The 26,461-nt window shown below is 38.4% G+C and overlaps 1 protein-coding gene across 6 annotated transcripts in view; it reads left to right on the forward strand.

Moving 5' to 3' along the window:
• The first annotated feature begins 2,952 nt into the window (after positions 1-2,952).
• Positions 2,953-26,461, forward strand: part of PHC3 (polyhomeotic homolog 3) — a 77,460-nt gene continuing 53,951 nt past the window's right edge. For 4 of the 6 annotated variants that reach the window (XM_058556358.1, XM_058556361.1, XM_058556362.1 and 1 more), the window contains exons 1-4: positions 2,953-2,982; positions 5,453-5,618; positions 8,907-9,062; positions 10,173-10,250. In XM_058556358.1, coding sequence (XP_058412341.1) covers positions 2,969-2,982; positions 5,453-5,618; positions 8,907-9,062; positions 10,173-10,250 — 414 coding nt within the window. In that variant the 5' untranslated portion in view covers positions 2,953-2,968. Of the gene's footprint in view, positions 2,983-3,381; positions 3,854-5,452; positions 5,619-8,906; positions 9,063-10,172; positions 10,251-26,461 lie in introns of those variants that run through there. The other 2 variants (XM_058556359.1, XM_058556360.1) reach the window with 2 other exon arrangements.

A 26,461-nucleotide genomic window follows, 5' to 3' on the forward strand; every position in this document is an offset into this window, starting at 1 on the left:
GCTGCTAGTTTTCAGTGGGGCCCAGAACAAGACAAGGCTCTGTGACAGGTCCAGGCTGCTGTGTAAGCTGCTCTGCCAGTTGGGCCACATGATCCAGCAGATCTAATGGTACGTGAAGTGTCAGTGGCAGATAGGGATGCTGTTTGGAACCTTTGGCAGACCCCTATAGGTGAATCACAGTGCAGGCTCTTAGGATTTTGGAACAGAGCCCTGCCATTCTCTGCAGATAACTACTCTCCATTTGAGAAACAGCTCTTGGCCTACTACTGGGCCTTAGTAGAGATACAATGCTTAGCTGTGAATCACCAAGTTACCATGCAACCTGAGCTGCCCATCCTGAATTGGGTGTTATCTGATCCACCAAGCCATAAAGTTGGGCGTGCGTAGCAGCACTCATCATCACATAGAAGTGGAATATATGTGATAGGGCCGAGCCGGCCCTGAAGGCACAAGTAAGTTACATAAAGAAGTGGCCCAGACGCCCATGGTCCCCACTCTTGCTACACTGCGTTGTCTCTCAACCTTGTGAGGATACAGCTAGAAGGTGGCTGTCTGCAAACCAGGAAGAGAAACCTCACCAAACACCGAATCTGCTGGCACCTTGATCCTGGGCTTCCCAGTCTCCAGAACTGTGAGAAATAAATGTTTGTTGTTTAAGCCACCCCATCTATGGTATTTGCTATAGCAGCCCCAAATGCCTAAGACAGATATAGTTTGCCAACCCCTTATTGAGAGTCCATACTGGCACTGTCCAGTAGAACTTTCTGCAATGATGGAAATCTTCTATATCTGCACTGTACAATATAGTTGCCATTAGCCACACACGGCTATTGTGTGTGCTAATTAAAGTGTGACTAATACAACTAAGGAACTAAAATTTTAATCTAGCCCTCCTTTCCATTTTTGTAGCCCTTATCATTTCTCCAAGGATTAATACAGTTTCTCAATTAGTTTCCCTATCTCCATTTTCACTTTCCTCCAATCCATCCTTCACAAAGCTAGAGGGATTTTTCTAAAAGCAAATAGGATCCTAGCAGTTCTCCAAGGTAATGGCTCCTGGAAACTTTAGAAAAAAGTTCAACCCGCTAGCATGCCACAAAAATCCTCTCCTTAGGAAATCACAAAGAGGTAAAACACCTTCCTCTGATCAAATAAGTGACGGTAAATTTCTTAAGAGTAGTCCCTCATCATACTTCGTCTCCTCTAACATTTCACACAGTGGCTTGCTGAATGATGCAGTGAAGAAAACTTGGCTTTGGGGATGGAAAGCTTAAATCAGAACCCCACTTCTAGTACATTCTACAGGCACTTAATCACCTTGAGCCTTGAGTATATTTCTGTGCTAAATTGGAATGATGATAACTATATCACAGCGTTGTTGTGAAGATCAAAAGAGTTTGTGGAAATCCTCTGCACTTAGTAAAAGGCTATACAAATGTTAGCTGTTGTTATAATAAATATTGAGTTTTGAAACGTTTCTGAAAAGCAATACTGGTCTGACTTTACCTAATATATGTTTTGCACAAGGTGACAATACAGATATAGGCCTTAGATGTTCAAGGGAAAGAGGGATGAAAAGGAACAATTTTGGCCCATTGATTCCAAACATTTCTCCGAATTATGCATTTTTCATCTTTAGGTCTAAGACTGTGCTTTCTTCACATTTGTTTTTCTAAACAAAAATTTCAGTAATACCAATAGACAGTTGATACTTGAGAAGTGAATGACAACGACATCATATGAGCACGTCAGAAAAGAAAGAAAAAGTAGTAATATCTTGTTTTTAAGCATCTATAGGGACTTTTCAAAGGGGACTTTCTCAGTGAGTTCTTGTAGGGGGAGTAGAAAAGGCATTGCTCAGTGAGGAAAATAAGGTAAAGAAACAGTGTCATCAGGTGGGGAATGGAGGTAAAGGGGCAATTTAGCTCACATAGGAAGTGTTCTTTTCTCTTCCCTAGGGAGATCCCGGAACACAAGATTCCTAAGATTAAGTATACTTTTCATTAGACCACAGTACACTTCATGATGAACTTATATCAATACTTCATTTCTCAGTTCTTAAAATTAGTGCGACTCCACCATTTTAAGAAATGCAAAAAGACGACATCACTGGCGATCAGTATGCTTTTTTCTGTGAAGGCCAGTAAAGATTTATTATTCCTTGAGCTTAAGGTTTCCAAAGCCCTTAATGGATCTGTTTCAGAACACTTATCATACTGCATGGATAGCTCTATAAAACCCATGCCACTCTCCAGATCAAGATTTCCTGAGACAGGGTCTTTTTATACTCATCTTTGTATGTTCGTCTCATCCTGCCTTATATAGTAAAGCACATTAGCAAACTGGTGGCCATTCCTGCTTGTTCCCTATGGTATTCAAGTTTGCAATTTCTGCTAAGCGCTCAGTAAATTCATGTGGAGGACATGAGTGATATTCATAGGGTAATCAGGGTGATTCCTTAACCACCCAGCTCATGGCATCCGGAACACTGTCTTCGAGCCTGAGAGGGACTGCTGGTTCGGACCTCCAGACTCCAATGCGCCCCCTGTAACAAGCCCTGCAGCCACCTGGCATTTCCTTTCCGTTTGAGACCTCAGCACCCAATCCTCGTAGTATTTTCTTCCATCTCGCTCTTTGCAGTTTGCGTAAACTTTGGTATATTTTAGATGTTCTTCAAATTTTTAATTTAACAGTCTTAAGCAGAACTTTTCATTTCTTGGTTACAGACCCCTCCCCAAGAGGAAGAAGACCCTAGGCAAGAGGAGGCGAGGGGCTGGAGGTGAGACACTGGTACCTCAACTGGGGAAACCTGGTCACTTTCCAGACACACCACGGTCTGAGGTGGGAGGGGGGATAAAAAGCCGAGGACCCCACGTGACCTCGGGGGCCCGGGGCTGAGTCGACCCCGCCCCTCCGCCCGCCGCCGGGGGGCGCATGCGCAACCCGTGTTAGTGATGGAGGAGAGAAGATGGCGGAAGCGGAGTGAGTGACTTGCTGGTGACTGATGTCGTAACTGGGGGGCGAGTGGGGGCAGCGACACGTACCCCGGAGGGGAAAGCTCAAGGCTCGTTCACGGGCAGTGCGGGGAAAAGGAGACTCGAGAGCCTCCTTGTCGTAGAGGAGCCCGCTTGGCCCGTGTCGGGGGGCGGCGGCGAACTGTAAGGGTTCAGTTACCCCCAGGCGGGAGCGTCCTTCCGCCGTCTGGTCCCGGCTCGGCGGGGCCCTGCGCGCAGGGTCACTCCTGGGACCCGGACCGCGGGGATCTTCCGGGAGATGAGCCCCGGTGGGCCCCTCAGGCGCTGTCATCCCTGCAAGTGGGCCCCGCGCCCGCGCCGGGGGCCCGCGGAGGCTGGGTAGGGCTGGGCGGGCACTGCCAGGCCTCCTTCGCGCTCCCCTCCTTCCCGCCCCGGCGCCACCCCACTCCTCCTCAGCGGGAGAACCGAGACGTGGGGCGGCTCACCGCCCTCCCCGGGAGGCGTGGAGAGGTGTCCCAGCGCGGGCCTTACAGCGCCGGGGGCTCCTGCGGGTCCGGCCCGGCTGAAAACACCCTGGAAGGAAAGATCTTTCCCTCGGGTCTCTGGCTGCAGTGTGGATGCCTCCCTAGAGGGCCACATTCTTGTGTGGCGGTGTGATGGTATGCTTAGTGTGCGACTCAAACTTAGTGTTTCTGCGTAGGCCTCTTGTGCACCAGGACTGCCGGCTCTATTTCGCAGGCTTACTATGCATAGACGGTGGAGTTACCAAAATTGTTCTTTTGTGTCAGATCTTCAAATGCAATAGAGTGGTTTGGCCAGTTCCACTCATCGATGTTTAGACTTGTGCCTCGAATTTGGATTCTCTGTGACCATTTTTGGTTAGTTACTGAACTGCTTACCATAGGGTTTGGGTTTGACTTCATAGTTGAGCAGAATAGCACTCTAAAAGGATCAGAATTTAAGTTGGCTTTGTGCATATCACTGGTACGTGGTTCAGAAGCGTTGTGACAGCCAGTAATTTGGTGAAAAGTTTACCTTATGTACCACTAAATATGTATGATGTTGAACGGTTACCGCGTGATGCTGTGATTTGATGATTGGAAGGCAGTGTGAAACTGTTGAAACAACAGAGAAGCGTAAAGCTGTATGAGTCATTTACTAATCAAAAAAGTTAGCAAGTGAAGAGTCAGCTTTTCCCCCAACTTTTTTCTTTTGCTTTTCCTCTTATTAAATCGAGATTTTTATCCATTTGAATCTGGAAGAGCATAGAGATACTATTTACATAAATGATGTAAAGAACAAAGAAAATTTGTACATAAAAGGACACCATATGGGAATAGTGTATGCATACACAATTAGTGCCAAATTCCTTTGTCTTTTCTTGAAGTGGAAAGTGTTCTTGTTACATTCTTGTCAATGCTGCTAATGTGAGGTGGGTCAGATTTCGCTTCTCAGAAGAAAAGATGGATAAGAAAGGCAGATAAAACCATTATATTCTCACCATTGTGGTGCATTTCTAATTTTACAAAACTACTGTAGTTCTAGTTCCTAACAACATTGAGGCCCTCAGAATTGACTTAAAATAAAATGTTGTTTGAATTTATCGGAATACAGATTCTGTATTTAGTGGAATTTTGTACCACAACAGTGAAGTGACTTTGTAATATTGAAGTGAAAAGAATCAGAAAGTCTGGTACAAAAATGTACTTTACTGTCGATACATGAGGAAAGTGACATAATTATGCGGTTTTCAAAATTTGGATCAATTTTGTGAAAAGAGATTTTTGTAAGGTAAAGTGGGGAAATTGTTGTCAGCTGCTTCTGTATTTCCTCAGTCAGAGTAATCTGATTATAAGTATAACTTAGAGTTATTAGATGAAATAAGGACCATGTTGTAGACTAATTAGGGGAAAAGCCAGTGTGAGTTAATAAAACATTTTTTTATTAACTTATTTTCTAAGAGAACTTATTTTTAAAGCAAAGTATATATGGTACCCCAAAACAAAGCTAATTAACACAAGTCCTTAGGCATCCTATTTTAATGTATAGATAAGAATGACTAATTTGTAGTAGTGTGGTCAAAAGAATGTAAAGAAATATTTTAAAGTACTCCCATGTTGCTTAAGTTTTTATTTTCCTAGATAGTTTATTACTTCTCATATCACCTGTTTTGGTTTCAAAACACTCATCTTCTTTCAGTAATGAAAAGATAAACTTCAGGCAAGGCTTTATCTGAGTTACATATCGTGAATGAATTGAATTCAAATTTAGTAGATATTAATTATTAACTATACTATATATTTGTGAAATACTTTTCCTTTCTAAGTGTGTATGTTGACTGTGTGCTATCTGTATTTTATGAGGGCCTTCTTAGAAATTTAGACTGTTGCTTATTATTTCTTTGGAATAATTAAATATTCTTTAAAGCCCATAAGATAATGCTTTTGCCAATACAAACCCTTTGTGTTATCTGCCAGATTTAAGGACCACAGTACAGCCATGGATAGTGAACCAAACCCTGGAACATCTTCTGTGTCGACAACAACCAGCAGCACCACCACCACCACCATCACCACTTCCTCCTCTCGAATGCAGCAACCACAGATCTCTGTCTACAGTGGCTCAGACAGACACGCTGTACAGGTATTTCGGTTATAATGATGGGTAGGCTAAGACTTAGGATGTCATTACTTTTTGCTTAAGCCAGATGAATTTATTGTTTCATATCCTCAAATGACTTACATGATATCCTCTAAATGACTACAGTTAGAATTGTTAATGTTTGAAACAACCAAAAAGTTATTTAATAATCATTCTATTGAGAGGGCTTATGTTTGTCAGCATTTAGCTGATAAAATGATATGTCAGGAAAATTATGATTGGAAGGTCTCTAGCTACTGCTGCAGTGTGGAGACACTCAACCTAGTGCCCCAGTATGCAGAATGGCTCTAGGTTTTTCTGGATTATTTTATATTTGAACCCAAAATATAGACTTAGGGAGATCTATTTGGGTCTGTAGATGTGTTAGGAGGTTTTGAACCCAAGTGACCTAGGAACTGTAGGAAAAGGGGCTGTAGGAAAAGTCTTAGGCTCTTCACTTATTTGAGAAAATTAAGTTTACTTGGTTAACCTTTATAATAATGCAGGTTGAGGTAATATGGTATTGTATAAAAAGGGCATGGACATTGCAGTCTGATATGTTCTTTGTTTGAATTCCATTTTCTTTATCACTAGTAGCTATGTAGCCTTGGGTGAGAGGCATAATCTTGAGCCTTAGGAAACTGTAAAATGAGGGTGAGACCACCTACTTCATTAGTTATTATGAGGATTAAAGGAAGCATCTAGAACTGTGTGGACCACATTATATATACCTAATAAATAATAATAGCTAGTATTTACTGAACAATTGCTGTGTGCCAAGCATTTGATAAATGCTTTACATGGATTATCTCTTTTAACCCTCACCACATCTCTATGAAGTAGATACTATTATTATCTCCATTTTACAGATGGGAAAACTGATGTTTTAAATAGGCTAAATAACTTTCCTAAACTCACATAGCTAGTAGGTTCTCTGACTTTAGAGTTGTGCCCTTAACCATTCTGTGAGTTCTTATTTTTTCCGTTATACCTGCTTACTGTCTCTAGAATCCCCATAATTGCATTCCGTCCTGAAAATAATTTACCTGTTTGCAGTATGGTCTTCTCCTTGCTCCATTTTCCTTGAGTGAATATCTCAGTATAATGGCTGTTGAACTGTTCTGTGGTTTAGGATTCTGAAGTTACCATGGGGTAGAATCAGAATTGTTGGAGACCCAGTCAGTTCAGCAGAAATTCAAACTGGATTGCAGAGCTTGTTTTTCATGTTCTTCACCTTTCTCTGAGGTGAGAGATGTAGGGAAGAGTATCTAGGTCTTTGAGCATACAAGTGGTGTGATATTTTAATATGCCGTTTTGTTCTTTAGTTTTTACCTAAGCTGTATGTGTTAATAAAAAATAAAGTGTTACTTGGAGATGTGTAGATATATCTCACAAATAGCACTAACACTAGTTCTTATGAGATCATAGAATTGCTTCTCTTAAAATGCAATCCAGTCAATATTTATTGAACTACCTAAGTAGTTTGTAATGCCTTCCAGCTTTGTTTTTCAGGCCTGTGAATTCTCTTTTCTCTCCTTGTTCCTTTAGAGGAACAAAATAAGAACAGTGTGCTGTACCTTTAACTTGTATTTAAAGAGTCTCTCTCCTGTGAGTATGGCATTGAATGGTAAAGACTGCTGACAATAGAAAAAAATTACTGCACTCTGACAGAAATGTGTCAAATAGCTTAGTCATTTGTTATTTCAGTTTGATTTTAGAATTTTGTTATGGAATTGGATGAACATGTATAGATTTACCTGACTAAAAAGACATATTGTTGTAATTCTAAATCACTTAATACTGGTCTATAGCCCCCTGCAACTAGGGGTCAAATGCCTACATTGATTTTGTGACAGGAGTCTGTAGCATGTATAGCAATCCATATATAGATGAGATATGAACACATGAAAGTAAACAACACAAGGAAATATGCTTTCTTGGTGTTTGGATAAAGAGATTCGTAGCTTTGTGGTTCAAGGTGTCCTGACTCAGACCCTCAAGCTGTAGGATTATGGCTCTATTACTCCCTTAGCTCTGTGAAAACTCTGTGGTTTGATGCTGAGATTAGGGTTCTGTACTGTTTCAGAGTCACTGTGGGCATGATGTGACTTTGGGATATGGTTGCAGAGGACTGACGTAGTCTGACTTAACCGGTTTGGACGGATAAAGGATTTTCCTCTGTTACTGGAATACTTGACTTTTCTACATTTGTCTGTTTGTGAAGTTTCAGACTCAGATTTTATATTTTACTAATAAATATTCACAGTAATAAACACTTTTTCAGGAATTTTTTTTTAGTAAGAATAGTTTTATTCTGTGTTGAAGCAAGGAATGTGACATTTAAAAAACATTGTAAGACATTTGAAAAAGTAATTATTTATAGTAATTTTCTTAAAGAGAGATAGCTTTATAGTTTTATGTGGTTATTAATACAGTGCCTACTCATTGTAAGTTTTTTCAGACACTTAAAGAAAAGTACAAATGAGAAGGTAAAAATCGCCTCTAATCTAGCTACGCATTGGTAGCCTTTTAATGTTTTCTTGAATATTCTTTCAAATATTTTAATATAAAAATGGTGTCTTACTCTATACACTATTTAGCAACCTGCTCTTTTCACCTAATGATATATTTAGGAATTTTTTTTGTTAATAAATATATCTGTGCTGTTCCATACAGTAGCGACTAGCTGCATGTGGCTATTTTTATTTAAATTAAAATTAAAATTCAGTAAAGTTAAAAACTCAGTTTCTTAGTTGCACTAGCTGCATTGTAAGTGCTCAGGAGACACACGTGGCTAGTGGCTACTATATTGGACAGCACTGATCTGCATTACTATTTGTCATGGCTGCAAGGTTATCTGTATTCCTCTCTGCACCCAAGCCCTCAATTCTACCAAGTTTTATCCATAACAGTTATACCAATTTACATTCTTACTAACAGTGTATGAGAGTATCTGTTTCCCCATTTAGTAGTAGTAGTCTTTTAAATCTTGATCCATCTGGAAGTTGGAATAGTATCTTGTTTTAATTTGTAAGTTTTAACTACTAATGAGATTGAAGATCTGTTCAAATGCTTATTTGGCCCTTTTTTCTTTTGTGAATTACCTCTACTGGGTAATTTTAATTTGTACAGATTAGTGACGCCTAGTGATATGAAACTAGGAGAGAACTATGTTAATAAGCTTGATGACATTGAATATTAAAGTAGTGAAATTTTAAACTGCCACTTGTTTTATACTTTGTTTTATGGGTAAGATTATAGTTTGACATGGGTCCAATTGACTTATCACAGGTAATTCAACAGGCATTGCATCGCCCCCCCAGCTCAGCTGCTCAGTACCTTCAGCAGATGTATGCAGCCCAACAGCAGCACTTAATGCTGCACACTGCAGCTCTTCAGCAGCAGCATTTAAGCAGCTCCCAGCTTCAAAGCCTTGCTGCTGTTCAGGTGAGACTGAAAGAAATTAAGAACTTATGATGCCAAAGTTGACATTATCTACAGATAATTACTGAAAATAAATACATTGGGTATTTCAGAGTTCTCAAATGTCTTGTGATTATTTTTTCTTAAGGAAATATAATAGCCTGCCAAATAGAAGTTAATTAAAACAACAATGGATGTGTTTTATATGTTACTCTGTTGCTAGCATTTGTCTGACTGCTTTTTAATCTACATTGCTATGCTAGTGTCATGGTTTTGTGTATAAAATTCTAGGTACAACAGCGAATACTTAGGGATACATGAATTGTATTTACATTTTAACAAAAAAGATTTTTTTTTTATGTAAGTAATTTACACTCATTAAAAACAGCAAACAGTATGAAATTGTTTATAAGAGGTAAAGTAGAGGTGTTCCTTTTCCACACCCACCGCTGTTTTTCACTCTTCAGTGGTGGCCACTGTAACACTTTACGAGGTATCCCTCCAGAAATTTTCTGAATGAAAATATGTATATGTACCTTCTTAAAATCCAGTCATACTATTTTTACTGGTAACAGGATGATTTTGTGATTAAATGCTTATTTTTAAAAAAGATTTTCATTATTATTCTACTGTTTTGTTTGAATAAAACTATGTGTGAGACTTAACCTTAAATCTCCTCACTAGAGGAGGATCTCAGTTGGCTGAACCTGAAAAAGGTTTATTTCTATTATAAACACATCCCCAGCTGTTGCTTCTTCTTGGTAGTGTAATTTTAAATAACATTGTGTTCATGGTACTAGTTAGGAAACTGAAACCCACTGGCACTTGATGTAGCTCTAGTTTCTTTTTCATAACGTTGGAGTGGTGATTCCGCTTCAAAGAAGACAAAGACGTGTAGAGTAAAACTGACAATACGTGCAGCTATTAAAGTAAGATTAGCTTTTGGGTCTTCTGTTTTCACCATTCAGCTTTTCCTTGATCTGTTTGGCTAAAGCTTAATCCATGTTGACTATAAAATGAATTGGTTCATACATAGACATTTTGACTTTTATTGTGGTTTTGTGGTATCCTGGTACCAGAAAGTTTTTAACTTCAGGTTTCTGTAGACATATTATAAAGATCTTATTATTTTAGGCAAGTTTGTCCAGTGGAAGACCATCCACATCCCCCACAGGAAGTGTCACACAACAGTCAAGTATGTCCCAGACATCTGTAAGTGCCCTAAATTTTTTCCTGGATTTAAAAATTTTTATTATTGCTTTCCAAAAGTAAACTGTTAAAGTTACAAAGCTGTTATTGTGTATTTGTTGAATGCTATTTAAGTAACAAGTGCCTGGAAAAAGGAATGATAAGGTGCAGGAATTCAGAACTGATGTTAAAATTCTGAAAACCTGAGTCTTGAAAATGCTTTTGTATTTCTTATACATGCTTTCCCACTGATTATGTTCAGATCTTATGTGATTCTAAATGATTGCAGTTTTCATTGTGTACTGAAAGCCTAAAATATACAATGCAGGGGTATTAGGGCATGCATTTGCTGTGATGTACTAAAGAATGTCATGTCCTTGGTAGATGTCTAAATGTTTTTAGCTTTTTCTGTGCAGTTCACAGTTTAGAAATTATACTTTTCAGCTCACACTTATTTGAGTTATCTGGGTCCAATTTACAAGTATCCATTCAAGAAAGTGTAATTTATTTTGAGACAAGAGTAAAAAGAAAGCTGATTTGCTATATTGCACATATATACTAGGAAATTGTGCAGTTTCCCAGTTAAAAGAACTTTATAGGCGTGACAATACTTGCTTAACTTTTTATTTTGATATAATTTCAAATTGCAAAAATAATAAAAAAAATTTTTATATACCCTTTACTCAGATTCACCAACTGTTAGCATTTTGGCTCATTGCTTTATCATTCTTTCTGTCTACATATATACATATTATCTTTTTATGAACCATTTGCGGGTAAGTTGAGACATGTTCCTTTATTCCTAAATACTTTGATACATATTTCCTAGGAACAAACTCATTCTTTTACGAAACCACATGAAAATGGTAAAATTCAGGAAATTTAACATTGATACAATGCAGTCTGTATTCAGATTTCATCAGTTGTCCCAGATTTCTCAACCTCGTTACTATAGACATTAGGGACCAGATAATTCTTTGTTGTAGGGGGCTATCCTGTGCATTATAGGATGTTTAGCAGCATCCCTAGGTTCTACCCACTAGATATGGACCTCCTCCTTCCCGCAGTGTGACAACCAGAAATGTCTCTAGGCACTACCAAATGTTTCCTGGGGGACAAAATTGCCCCTAGTTGAGAACCACTGAGTTAAACCTGATGAAGTTCTTTCTAGCTATTTTTTCCTGATCCAGGATGATAATATTTTGATACTTTGTAAAATTGACTCCAGTAGAGTATAGTTTGTAGGTTGTTAAGGAATTGAAGATGAACTTGTGCTGTAGTTAAGCTAAGGGTATGGTCTTTGCTGACTAAGTACATGTATGGTGAGCATATAGTTATTTTTCTAGCTATTAATCTGACATTTTTAATTAAAAAATTCTTTTTTAGCATGAAAATATCCTGAAACATGAATAAAATTAGCTAAAAAAGAAGTTACTTATGGCTTGAAAACGTTAGACTGAAGAAAATGAAAAATTTGAGTAATGTAATCTAGCCCTAAGCGTTAATACTATTGTTATGGTTATCAATGTCAGATATGTCTTTAATTAATACATTGGTAGTTAAGGAAAGGGCTGGTAGACATTTTTTTGGGCTGGTTAAAAAAATTATAGACGAATTCTTCTATGAAATACTGAAATAACATTAGAGTATATATGTATAGATATATGTGTTCTTGAAATTTTTTTTCTTTATGTTACTAAAAGGTATCCTTTTAAACTTTTTTTCTTATTATGATTTGATGTATATGACCTTCACAGAAATTACAATTCCAGTGATCATGCTTATTTTTTATGACATTGTTAGTGCTACTTGTCATAAACCAGGCAGCCTTTTACAATGAAGTATGGTAGAATCTGTGACTGGCTGGTGAGAGAAAAGAAGTAAGTGGAGAGAACAGATGCTCAGGAGAGAACAGATGCTCAGGAAAAAAAAAGGAATAATACATCGCATTTGTTTTATTTTCTGTCCTAGCTGAACAACAGCTCAAGTGAGTTGACTAGCAGTCCAAATTATGATACCCAAGGTGGCTTAGTAAATTTGGATCAGTCTCCAAAAGAGAGTCAGAGAATAGTAGCAGAAATCTCTAGGTAGTGATAATGATGAGCCATCAGGGGGTAGTCTAGTAGTTTTCAGAGTTTTGGTTATTTTGAGGTAGGTTTCCAGATAACAGTGAAAGCCATGGGGAAGAAGAGTCTAGGCTCCATTAAAAAAAAAGGGCTACAAAGTAGGTTGTAAAGTCACCAGCCAAAAGCTTAGGGTTTAGAGGAGGAGTGTGTCCCAGTGTGGAAATGGAATATTGTATTTTTAAAAATGGAGTCAAAAGTCCAGTCATACCATCTGGGGAAACTATATATGTGGAGAAGATTATTTTAATTGAATGTATAGATAGATAGTGGGCGCCAGCATCCTGTTTGTTCCCCTCGTTAGAACAGAAAAACTAATTCTAGACTCTTACCTGTAGCGAGAGTGGTGATTTTATTATTGATGGGCTCTAAAACTCGTTGGGACTGAGTCTTTAGGTTGGTATCTTTGTTCTTCAATTGAGTGGGACTAATATTTAGTTAAATTTGATTTGCTAAAATGAAATCTAAACCAATTAAAGCTCTTCTGCAAAAAAAAAAATCAAGTTAAAAAATAAAATGGTTGAAAATATATTTACACCAATTATGTCAACCAGTTTATATTTGTGAAATACTAAGGGCTCTTTTATATTAGTAAGATAAGCAATGAGAATTCACAAAAGACCTGCATTGGTAATTTTCAAAAGAAAGACTATTTTTGGCTTATAGACACGTGAAAATATATTTACCGTACTAGTAATAAAGAAATGTATGTAAAAACGACGACGTATTATTTTCACCTCTCAAATTAGAAAACAAGGGAAAACATTGAGACAGTATCCATTGTTGGCAAGGATGTGAGAAAATAGGGATACTTATATACTATTAGTGGGAATGTAATTGGTACAACTTTTCTGGAGGGTTATGTGGCAACGTGCATGAAAATTGAAACTGCATGCTCTTTCACACAGCACTCTCATTTTTAGTGATGTCATTTACTAAAAATGACATAGTTATGCAAATATGTATGGTTTATAATAGTGAAAAATTATAAACAATGTAAGTGTCCATTGAGGATTAAATAAATGATAGTTAATTCATACAGTGGAATACTATAGCTACTAAAAAATGCTGTATATATATATATACAGAGAGACTTAGATGTTCATTAGGTATTAAGTGAAAAAAAAATCAAGAATGTATAGTATGATCTCATTTAACTTATTTATTTAGGTTATTCTATTTTTCAGTTCTAAAATTTCCATTTGGTTCTTTATCATCTTCTATTTCTTTGCTGAGTTCTATTTCTTTGTTTCAAGTGGGCTCGTAAATGCGTGTTCAAAGCATTTTTATGACTACTTCAAAACCTTTACCAGATAATTATAATATCTGATTGTCTTTTTCATTCAGCTTGAGGTCTTTCTGCTTCTTGGTATGATGAGTGATTTTTGATTGAAACCTGGACGTTTTGAGTATTATGAGACTATGGATCTTATTTAAACTTTCTGTTTTGGCTGGCTTCTGAAAGGGAATGTGTGCCATGTCTTTACTGCCGGTAGGAGTAGAAGTTCACACTCCCCATTTGGTCTCCGTTGACGCTTGAGGGGGTGCTCGTCATAATTGCTTTGTGGTGGGTGAGAGGTCTGGCTCCTCACTAGGCCTCCACTGATGCCTCCCTGGCTAGGAGGGATAGGAGTGCTGAGTTACTGCTCCCGCGTTGTCTCCACTGATACTGCAGGAATGGGATGGGTTGGTAGTGTGGTAGTCTATTACTGCCTGCCTATGATGAAAGTCTTGGCTCTCTACCTGCCTTCTCTGACACTAACCTATTGGAGGAACTAGGGAGATAAGGGGGTGCCTTATTACAGCCCGGCGAGGGTGGAAGTCTAGGTCTTTGCTGGTGTGGGTGTGGCTGTGGTCACAGTGTGTTCTGTGGTGTTTGGCTGGAGTAGAGCAATTATTGTCTAAAAGTTTTCTGTGTTGCTAGGCTGTCCCTTTCCTAGTCCTTTGGCTAGAAAGAGCAGGCTTCTGTTGGGGCTTTTTTTCTGTCTGCATCCATTGGTGTTTCTGGGTTACCGACTTCTTTGGCTCCAAGTTTGGGTTATATGAGACAAGAAAACCCAGGGAGGGGGGCCGGCCCTGTGGCTTAGTGGTTAAGTGCGTGTGCTCCTCTACTGGTGGCCCGGGTTCGGATCCCTGGCACACACTGTTGCACTGCTTGTCCGGCCATGCTGAGGTGGCATCCCACATACAGCAACTAGAAGGATGTGCAGCTATGACATACAGCTATCTACTGGGGCTTTGGGGAGAAAAAGGGAAAAAAAAAAAAAAAAGGAGGAGGACTGGCAATAAATGTTAGCTCAGGGCCGGTCTTCCTCAGCAAAAAGAGGAGGATTGGCATGGATGTTAGCTCAGGGCTGATCTTCCTCACCAAAAAAAAAAAAAAAAAAAAGAAAACCCAGGGAGCTCACAACCACCTTGTTCACTGGGTCCCGAGGTCCCTAGCCAGTCTGCTTTTTTCCGAATCTTCTTATGTTTATTTTATATGTAACATCAAGGGTTTTTAGTTGTACTTAGGGAGAGGAATAGGGAAAGGTATGTCTATTCCATCTTCCTGGAGACAGAATTCCTGTCATTTAACTTATTTTTTAAAAGTTATCTCTATATATCTGTATGATTATGCAGAAAGAAAATCTTCACTATACAACAAACTGTTAATCAGTGGTTATCTCTGAGGAAGTAGATTGAAGAGCTTTATTTTGTTAATTTTTATATTGCCTAAATAAAACATGAGTGTACCTTGTTGTCTAAGAGACAGAGACTACAAATGTGTAGAGTAAAAGTGACATCCCCCTTCACTAGTCCCTTTAGCTCTGACACAGTTTTGTGTGAAGCTTTATCTTATTACTGTGCATTTCTATACGTAAATGTAAATAGATAGGCCTGTGGTTAATTTTATTTGTTTTAATGTAAGTGAAGTGCCATCATTCTGTCTATACCTTCTCTTCTAAGTCTTTGGGCTTTTTCAGCTGGAAAGGATTATGTGGCTGGAAATTGCAATCATAAGTCTGTAAATGACTCAAGGGCTGTTTGTATCTCATTCCTTTTCCCTTTCCTTGTAATTTTTTGGCCCTAGAATCTACATTAATTCCAGGTGTTTTGACTTTAATTCACTGTACTATTCTGTCAAAAGGGAAAATTATTTTTGATAGCTTTCTAGTTATGTTGCTAGACAAGATAAGTTTTTGAAGCCCAGTTTAGTTTTATGACTGTATTCATTCATACATTCACTCATTCATTCAGCAGATATTTATGGAGCAGTTAGTATGTGCCAAACATCCTTCTAGGTGCTGGAAATACAGCAACACAACAGACAAAATCTGTGTCTTCATGGAACTAGGTAGAGACAGACAGATAGTAAACCAGTATATAATATGTCAGATGGTGGTAAGTGCTATAGAGAAAAATACAACAAGGAATGGGAATGGGGTGAGGGAATTTGCTGTTTTAATTAGGGTGGTCAGGGAAAGCATTGCTAATAAAGATGGCATTTGAAGGAGGGTGAAGGAGGCAAACATGCTCCGGGAACAAAGGAGGGCAGTGTGGCTGGAGTGGAATGAGAGTGGGAGTATGGTTTAGAGATGACATTAGAGAAGTAATTGTAATCCAGTCATGAGGAGATTATAAAACCCTTGGGTTTTACTCGGCATGAGTTGGTAAGCTTCTGGAGAGCTATTTTAGTAGAGAAGTAACATGATCTCACACAGGTTGAGAGAAGGTTCTAGAGGGCAAAGATAGAAGCAGGGAGATCAGTTAAGTGGTTCTTATAATAATCCAAGAGAGAGATATTGTTGGCTTGGACCATGATGGTGAGAGTAGATGAGTGAAAAATGCTAGCCAGATTCTGAATGTTTATTTTTATTTTTTTTGGTGAGCAAGATTGTCCCTGAGGTAACATCTGTTGCCAGTCTTCCTCTTTTTGCTTGGGGAAGATTGTCCCTGAGCTAACATCTGTGCCAGTCTTCCTCTGTTTTGTATGTGGGACGTTGCCATAGCATGGTTTGATGAGCAGTGTGTAGGTCCGAGCCTGGGATCTGAACCCGTGAATCCCGAGCTGCCGAAGCAGAGCATGCGAACTTAACCCCTGTGCCACCGGGCTGGCCCCTTTTCTCCAATATTTTATAATAAAAATTTGGATATGTTTTGAAAGTAGATATGCTAACAAGATATGCTGATGGATTGAATAAAAGATATGAGGAAAGACAAAGAGTCAAGGATAACTGTAGTATTTTGGCCTGAGCATCTGGAACGATCTGCCAAAGCAGGTGTTGGAGAAGAAAATCAGGAGTTCCGTTTTGGACATTTTAAGTTTGTGATGTATATTGGACACCCACTTGTAGATGTTGAGTAAACACTGGATATATGAGTTTGGAGTTCATGTGGGAGGTCTGGTGTTCAGTGATGTCTTGTGTATCTCACTGAAAATTCAAGACACAAGAGTATATGATATGATGACTTTACTATCAATTGTGGATTATCATGAGAGGAAGTTTGGTAGAAGGGAGGAGATGAGGGGCCTGGGTTCTTGTCTTAATTCTGTGACTGACTGGTGGCATGACTTAGGGCAAGTCATTTAACCTCCTTGCACCCTAATTTTGTTTTATGTAAAATTAAGTTGTCTAATTAGATGATTTTTAGTCTTTTCATCCAGATGTCCCTGGGTCTAGATCAAGAAGGTTCAATAGATGGTGCTATGCACTGAATTGCATCTCCCCAAAATTCTTATGTTGAAGCCCTAAACCTTCTGACTATATTGGAAATAGGGCCTTTAAGGAGATGATTAAGGTTAAATGAGGTCATAAAGGTGGAGCTGTAATCCAGTAGACCTGGTGTCCTTATAAAAGAGAAAGAGACACCAGAGATCTCTCTCTCTGTGCTGTGGGAGGACACAGTGAGAAGGCGGCCATCTGCAAGCCAGCTCGCACCAAAAACTGAATCAGTTGACTCTGATCTTGAACTTTCCAGCCTCTAGAACTGCGAGAAATAAATTTCTGTTGTTCAAGCTGCCCAGTCTGTGGTACTTTGTTATGGCAGTCCAAGCAGACTAAGATAGATGGGCTCTAGGCCTTACCCTAAGCTTTAGACAGAGTGGTTCTGTGATCTCTTTGAATCTGGGAGTTCTGAATAAGATTGTGTTTGAAGAAAGGGTTCTATTAAAAAAAAAGTTTGAGAACTGGTGGTTTAAATGTTAATCTAAGATTTTGTCAGGTTTTCTTAAAAAAGTTTATATCCATTATAAAAAACACTGCCTGTCACATAGTAGGCATATAATAAATATTTGTTGAAAGGTGAAATTATAGGAATTATAATCAACTAGAATATATAATGTGTAATATTACTTCTTGATTACTGCAAGTAGATTTTCTCCAATGCATTTTAGGATATATTCTGATTGCCTGAAATTGTAGTATAGAAGAGAGTGTAAATCCTGACCTCAGTGATGAGATTCTTTTGTTGCCAGTTGTGGACAGGCAGCCAATTAGCAGCTATCTCCATTGTCCAACACTGCTAGTTGCACTAGGGGTACACATGAGTCAAAGTCCTTTCCTGCAGGGACACTAATATATATTTGAAAAAGTAGACATATCAAACAGTACACAACACAACAGTATATAATCAAGTGATAAATGCCGTGGGAATTACAGAAAAGAGATCTCTGGGGATTGGAGTAGTTGAGGAAGGCTTCTTCTATGGGACTTAAGCTGAGCTTTAAAAAATATGTATTTAAAAAATACGGCCCGGTGGCGCAAGCAGTTAGGTGCGCAGGCTCTGCTGCGGCAGCCCAGGGTTCACAGGTTCGGATCCCAGACATGCACCAACGCACCGATTGTCGGGCCATGCTGTGGCGGCATCCCATATAAAGTAGAGGAAGATGGGCATGGCTGTTAGCCCAGGGCCAGTCTTCCTCAGCAAAAAAAAGAGGAGGATTGGCAGATGTTAGCTCAGGGCTGATCTGCCTCACAGAAAAAAAAAGAGTACGTAGACTTTACAGAGAAGAGGACTCATCATGAGCTCATGATCCAGAAACAGCAGAGCTGAGTTTCAGGGATTTATTCCTGAGTGGGGTTCTGTGTTAGTCTCCCACACTCGTGAGGGTAATCTATGCCAGTATTCCTTATTGAATGCCTACTTGGTACTAGGCATGGTGTTCAGTGCTGAGGATTCAAAGTGAACAAAGGTCTTAGGGTATGGTGGGTACAGGACACAGACATGTAAATAGTCAGAGGCACTGTGATCAGAGTTTTGTTTTACTGGAGCATCTTCTAATCACTTACTTGTAAAGGGTATGTGGATGGTAAGAATCCTTGCAGGCCTAAAAATTCCCTCGCCATTGCTTTTTTATTTTTACATAAATTTTATATTGAAGATAATCTTTCTTAGGAAATTTGAAAGCAAGGACCATTGTTTTCAAAATTTTAGTGCTACTGAAGAAAAAACTGTTAAGTTTCATTATCATTCCTCCGGTGTAATTGGTTCTTTCTTTCTTCAGTCTTTTAGCTTTGCCTATTTCTCTAGTTTTTCTGGAGTTTTGTGAGGATGTGTCTAGATGTCATTGTGCAGGACACTTGGACCCTCTTATTGCGAAAACTAGGTGTTTAGTGTGCATGTATGTGAAACTAAAAAAGTTTAAAAAAATTTATTTCCCTCTATTTTCTCTGTTCTCTTTCTGGATCTCTTTAGTTGGATGTTGGTCCTTCTGGATTGATCCTTTATTTCTTTTATCTTTTTACTCATTTTCTGTCTTTATCTTTTTATTCTGTGTTGTGGGATATTTTCTTGCCTTTTTTTTTAACCCTTTCGTTTTACATTTAAAAAAAATTTTAGTTCAGCCATTGTATTTCCAATTTCTAAGAGAATTTTCTTATTCTTTTTGCATAGTATCCTGTTTTTCTGTTATGGGTGAAGTATTTTAGATCTCTGTTATGATACTTATCAGATTTTAAAACACTTTTTTTCTGTTTCCTGAATAATTTATTTTCCTTATGAACTATCTTGGTCTTTTTCAGTTCATGCTGCTGGTTTTGCTCTTGTAAGAGAAAGCAGTTTTCTCTTAAAATGCTTGGTTTTCTGCTTGTATTTAAGAGTGAATCATTACATAGATTAATCAAGGTGTGTTTCTTTCACTGCTCTGAAGATAGGTCTGCCCCTGGTAGACCTCTTTCTTTAGTGGAGAGGCTGATTAGAATTTCTGTATTTGCATGTGGGAATAGCAGTGGTGGTGACAGTGGGAAGGATATACCTTTGGCAGGTTTAGAATTGAAGGTATGCAGTAGGAAGCTGGCCTTTAGGCTGGGGAGCAGCAGTTTCAGAGTAAGGAGGGTTTTACTTCAGGGTCCAAATACCCACTCTAGAAGCCTGGCTTTTCCTCAGCAGTTCTTTGACTGGTTTAGAGAAGAGTCCTTTCTTTCTCGGTCTTGATGCCTGTTGTTCTAGGTTGGATGGGGTGGGGTTATACCTGGGTGGTGTTTCGTGGGTATATCTATAGAGAATCCTTCAATTTTCAGCCCCATTTCTTACCTCGGCTTCCATGTCCCTAAATTCTGGGTCTAAATCTACTCTGGTCTATTTCTCCCTATATTCTGGACCCCAGCTTCCTTCTCTCTGTTTCTTCCATCAGTATGATCCTATCCTCTTCGGGTCTTATAGAAATGTGATGAAATATCTTGATACACATGGCACCCTCCTCTCTCTTTCTTTTTGCTTTATGTTTGTTTTCTTTTTGTTTGATGTTGTTATTCTTTTATCCCCCGTTTTTAAAAAAAACATTTAAACGCACAGAAAAATGGAAAGACTAAGCAGTAACCCATGTGTACCCTTCATGTAGCCATCTACACCAGTTGTTAAGTTGACCATATTTGCCGTATCTCCCTCTCTATCTATACATATACTATTTTCCTGACCATTTGACAGTAAGTTGAAGACACCATGACAATTCAGTCCTAAGTACTTTAGCATGTATTGCCCAAGAAGGAGATTGTCTTACATGGTCACAGTACCATATCACACCTATGAAATGAAGACAATAATATCTAGTTTATGTTCCATATTTGGATTCCTTCAGTAGTCTCTAAAATACCTTTTATAGCCTTTTCTTCCCATCCAGGATTTAATTAAGGATCATACATTGCATATGGATGTCCTGTTTTCCTTCAATATAAAAAGGTCTCCCTTTTTTTTTTTTTTCTTTCATAACATTTGAAGAATCCAGGTCACTTATCTTATGGAATGTCCCACAGTCTAGATTTGTCTGTCTGTTTCCTCAGTCTTTTTTGTTGTTGCATTAACTGCTATTTCAACAGGTTTTAGTAGGTGTGCTCGGACCATTATCTTCTGTATGTTGTCGTTAGTGCCGTCAGTCGATTCTGACTCCTGGCACTCCTGTGTACAGCAGAGCGGAACCCTGCCTGGTCTTTACCCATCCTCTCACCTTCTGGTGCTGTATCAGACAATGTGCTGTCACTATTCATAGGGTTTTCATGCCCAGTTTTTTTGGAAGTGGGTGGCCAGGTCCTTCTTCCTAGTTTGTCTTAGTCTGAAAGCTCCACTGAGACCTGTCCGCGATGAGTGACCCTGCTGGTATTTGAAATACCAGTGGCATAACTTTCAGCATCACAGCAACATGCAGCCACCACAATATGATAACCAACAGATGGGTGGTGTGGTTCCCTGACTGGGAAACGAACCCGGGACCGGGGTGGTGAGAGCGCTGAATGTTAACCACTAGACCACCAATTATCTTCTGTATTTATTATTTCATAAACATGAGTTTTAATGGCTATATAATATTCTACCTTTTTTTAAAAACTATTTTCTTCTTGCTGGCAGTTTTAATTTTTCCTTTTTTTTTGCCATTATCAGTAAACCTGCATTGAATATTCTGTTACATATCTTTGTATACATGTCCAGTTGCTTTCTTTAAAAAAAATTTACTAAGAGTACACTTATTGGGTCAATGAGATTGTTTTTAGATGAAGAACCTTGAAAATTTTCTCTAAAAATGTCTAAATCAGATCAACCACATATCAGATGAATCCATTATGAATTTATCTGAGAGAAAATTACTTGCTTATTTATTATTACTGAGAAGCAGTCATTCTCAGTGTTCTATGGCTAATGTCCTCATCCTCTGTTATCTATTTTAGGAGGTACTTTAAGTTTTAAAACTCGTTGTTTTTGAGGATTTCTAAAAATATAATTTCAAATGATTGAGCTTAGAAGCCTATTCCAAAACTTACTGCTGGTCTAAAATAAAATTCTAGCCTGAATATCTGTATGGTTGTGAGAAGTTTACTGCATTCTTATAAAATATCCCAATAGTACAGAAAAAGTAAAAAAGTATTGTCCTCTTCAGCCTCCTTTCCCCTTCAGTCCTTCTGTCTCCTCAGTTTGCTGGATATGCCTTCAGATCTTTACCTATGCATTATGGACATGTATAGCATAAATAAATGTGTGTATATGTGTTTAACATACTTTTTTACACACTGTAAACACAGGTAGGTATTCTGCATTTTGTTTTTTAACTTAACAGTGTGTCTTGAGATCTTTCTACATTAGCACACAGAGCTCAGTGTCACTCACTTAAGCTACTGCGTGGTGTTGCACAGTATAGATGCGCTTTATCTTATTAACCTTCATGGCTGGACATTTAAAGTTATTTCCAATATTTTAATTGTTTCAGCATTGCAACTTTTCTTTCTAGGGTGTCAAAATCTGAAAGCAGTTGGGAGATTGTGAGGCTTTTTTGTGTTTTTTTCTGTTGTTTTTACAGCTTATATTGCAGAAAGTAGAAATAATGGTTTTCTATGATAGGATAGGCATTTTATTTCATTTCATTATTAAAAATGTGCAGTCTCTTAAAAAGGAAATCCTTCATGAGTAGCTATCATTACACGAAATTTCTGTATAGTATTCTACACTCCTAGATGTTTGAATTACTCGCATACAAATTCCTACTGAGTAATGAGGCAGGAATTTATATGTTGCTTTAAAGTGATAAAAACGATATGCTAAAGTAAACATTAAAAAAAAAAAGAAAATAGCATTTCCTCTCTGACTCTAAAGTTAATACCTACTTAGAAAAGACAAGAAATTTGAAAAGGAAAATATAAATCATTGCAAATTTTACCCCTAGTAGGCATTATTCACCTTTAACATTTTGGTGACTGTTGTTCCAGGGGGTAATGTGTGTGTCTGTATCTATATCAAATCTAATTATATACAGGTTTATGAGTATGCATTATTGTATGTATATACAGTGCAGTCACTTTTTTCTTAACATGTTTTTCACATGTGTGATATGTATACGTACAATCATCCCTCAGTATCCATGTATCCATGGGGGATTGGTTCCAGGACCCCCGCAGATACCAAAATCCTCAGATGCTCAAGTCCCTTATATAAAATGACATAGTCTTTTGCATATAACCTATGCACATCCTCCCATATACTTTAAATCATCTCTAGATTACTAACCAGACCTAATACAATGTAAGTGCTATGTAAATAGTTGTGACACTGTGTTTGGAGAATAATGACAAGAAAAAAGTCTGTACATGTTCAGTATAGATGCAACCATCATAGGCCTTTTGATCCGAGGTTGGTTGAATCTGCACATGTGGAACCTGCAGATATGGAGGGCTGACTGTACATGCACACAGACATTTGTATGCAGTTACACAAGTGGGATTGTACTGAACATGTTATTCTGCAGTTTTTTCACTCACCAGTGGGTCATAAAGATATTTTCATGCCTTTGAATACAAGTATCCATCTTTCTTTTAATTGCTGTGGACTATGTCTCTCTGAGGATATACCTGCTGGATTCTGATCAGTCAAATGGCAGCGAATGGGCTTTGACTCTAGGGAGTACTCTGGGCCAGAGACCTTGTGTAACCTCCTTTTCGAGGCACCAACAGGTGGTTGGGAGTTAAGTGGCTTTTCTTGGCAGACTTGCTTTTCTCTACTGACTCTTGGAATTAGTGCCAATGGGGAGAGAGCTTCCCGTAATAGGGCTCAAGGAGTGAGTTCCTTTATGGAGTGTGGGGCTTGAGGTATGAGGTGACAGGATTGACCAGGGCCTTAAAGTGAAAGGGAATTAGGGGTGTTGGGATGGAATTGACAGAGAAAATAATGGAAACAATTAAGGGCATCTGGTTCAGGTCAGAGCAAAGCAGAAAAATAGAAAAAAGTCTTATCAGCTGTGGAAAAGAAGGGACCTTTTTTAGTTGGGCTGGCTGTGGTGATGGACTTCTTGCGGAGATGGCTGCTGACCTACTTACCCTCGTGGGTTGGGCATTCATTAGTAGTAGCCTGAAATGTCACTTGCTGTATGGAACTTAAAAATAAACATGATATTTGTTCTTTGATCTCACAGTTTAGACAAAGTGGAATGTAGGTGGGTAGGAAGTTACTATTTACTTTTCTTCCTTATTTTCTTTTTTAAGAAAAAGAAAAGCATTCAGTTTGTACTTCCTGTTCTACTTCCTTAAAGAGCACTCTCAGGCATTTTAGCTGTCAGCCAATCATTTTTTTAAAAAGACTTTTATTATGTTTTTGTTTAAAGAGTGTTTGGTCTATCCTTACTAAAGTACCTTTCTTTCTTTCTTTCTTTTTTTTAAGAATCACCGACTGAAAAAAAGTGCCAAGGCATTATTATTGCAGAGTGAGCCAAATTAGCAAGCTATCGGGGTATAGGAAAGCACCCTGAATGCCAAAATCCATGGGTCCAGTTTTACCCTGCTAAGTGATTTAACCTTTGCATCAAGGCTTTATCCAAATTGTCCATTTGTAGAGTAGTGTAGAAAAAGAATAAGTTTTGGGGAGGCTTATTAATAATTTATTATATAGCACATCAAAAATAGAATTGAACTAATATCACCACACTATCTCTGCATTTTTACTCTGCTTTGTTAGAGGCTCTACCAAAATTGTTTTTTTTTCTCTCTCTCATACATACACACTCATGCTCTCTGTGATGGGTTTATATATTACATTAAAACTATGAAGTATGCCTTAAAATAACATGACATTCATTAACTTAACTTATTGGTTGAAGACACTTTCATAGATACTGGATATATGAAGATGAATAACACATGATCCCCTCCTTAAATTGTTGTTTGGAAGAGTGAGATAGAAGTATATGCTAGAAGTATATGGAAGATAACAGGCAAAAAGGAGGGGGAGTAGTCAGTTATATGGGATCTAGAGATGCCTGAAAAAGCTTATTAGAGCAGATGATTTTTGACAGGGAATTGTTCACTATATAGGCGGGGATGGGTGGGGTGGGGGGATAGATGCTCAGTTCAGTCCAGAGCATCATTACCAGGGCCATAGAGGCCTGAGGCATCATGACATTGCAGTTAGCTTCATATTGCTAATGTGAAGGATGTGTATGGAGGAGTGGGAGGAGATGATGCTAGACAGGTAATCAGGGGAGGTTGATTGAACATTATCCAGAAGATTTTTAAATGGTTAATTAATATTAATAAAGTCAAGGAGAGATTATCTGGCAAGTAGGAGGAAACATGATTCCAGGCAGGAAGATCAATTTGCAGCTGCTGAAGTGAACTAGCTGGAAGTTCCATGGGCCCAAACTCTCAAGCTAAGGGATTAAAAATCAAAATGAAAATGAGGAGAATAAAGGTGTAGAAATAATAAGGTTGACTGATTTTGTATGTGTGGTAAAGGAGAGGGAAGAATCAGGAAGACTCCTAGATAATTTGTTTTGGGGGCTTTTAGAAGTTGCCAGTGGCCATTTGAAGAGAAGCTGGTTTAAAAAGGAAGAATAATGAGTTTGGTGTTTGAACATGTTGGCTTTGAGTTGGTAAGAGACATCCAGAAAGATGTGTTGTAGGATCTTTTGTTTGGATCTGAAGCTCAGAATAAGAGTTTATCATCAAGGATTGAGAGTCATTAGGATTGAGTTGTTTGAAACTGTGAGAGTAGATGTAATAATCTAGGAATTCAAGAAGAAAGTGTTGAGGACAAGACATGAACATTTTGGGGTAGACCAGAAAGAAGAGCTGGTAAAGAAGATTGAGAGGGAATGGTCTGAAAAGAATTGACTGAATTTGTCAGATAGAGGGCATTGGTGATTATTGCTAATGGGATTTTAGTGGTGTGCTGGGAGTAAAAGTCAGATTGCAGAATAATTTTGTGTATTATATTAACTGTACTTATGCACTGAATTACAGATTTAAGTATTTTATTAAAATTAAGAAATACTTAAAAGATACAGAAAAATTTAAAGAATTAGTTAACCAACTCTTGTATAGCCACTATACAGTTTTTTTAACTTTATTTTTAAACAATTATAGATTCACAGAAAGTTACAAAAATAGTACGGAGAGGTCCTCTTGTATAGCCTTCACTTGGCTTCCTCCAGTCACTTGTTCAGTTTAACAAATGTCCTGGATGAGCGCAAATGCTAATGTTTTGGGATGGATTGTGGAACTGCAAGTAGTGTAAATTTGGATTCTGCACGCCCACATGGCACAAGCCTGGAGTTTTGATTCTCGGAGGAGCCTCTCTCCCTCCACTGGGAGCAGGGCAGATGGCAAGCTTCCTTGCTGCTTCTCAGGGCACAGGAGTGGAGCTTTTCCAGCTCCCTTTTCGCATATTGAGCAGCCGTTTTGAGGATCTTGGTTCAAAATAGGGCTTTACTTCCAGCGCTCCCCTGAAATAGGCTCAAAATCAGCTCTTCTACCTCTGTAGGCCGGTATTTCTCCAGAGTGCCTTAGTGTCACTGGCGCTTACGCCTCTGAGTTTCTTCCTCTGGCACCTGGGAATTTCCCTCTTCTATCCCCTTTTTTGAGTTTGGCTATATATTCTCATTTTTCATGCCGATCTAGCATTTCAGTGAGTGTATTTGGGCACATGGATGTATTAGTCCAGTCTGCCTTGTTGCTTGAATCAAAAGTCTAATAAACTATTTCTTTATTTCTTACTTCTTAATTTTATTCTCTGCTTTGTCCACAAAAAGGATGTGAGGTTGGATTATATTACTCTTGTTAAAAATATTTATTTTTAAAATGGAAATAATGCATATGTGTGGTATGAAATTGGAAAGATAAAAAAGGGTATACAAGACTCCCTTTTCCCTGTTCCTTACCT

Source organism: Diceros bicornis, chromosome 15 (genome assembly GCF_020826845.1).
Source record: "Diceros bicornis minor isolate mBicDic1 chromosome 15, mDicBic1.mat.cur, whole genome shotgun sequence".
Taxonomy (NCBI): Eukaryota; Metazoa; Chordata; class Mammalia; order Perissodactyla; family Rhinocerotidae; genus Diceros; species Diceros bicornis.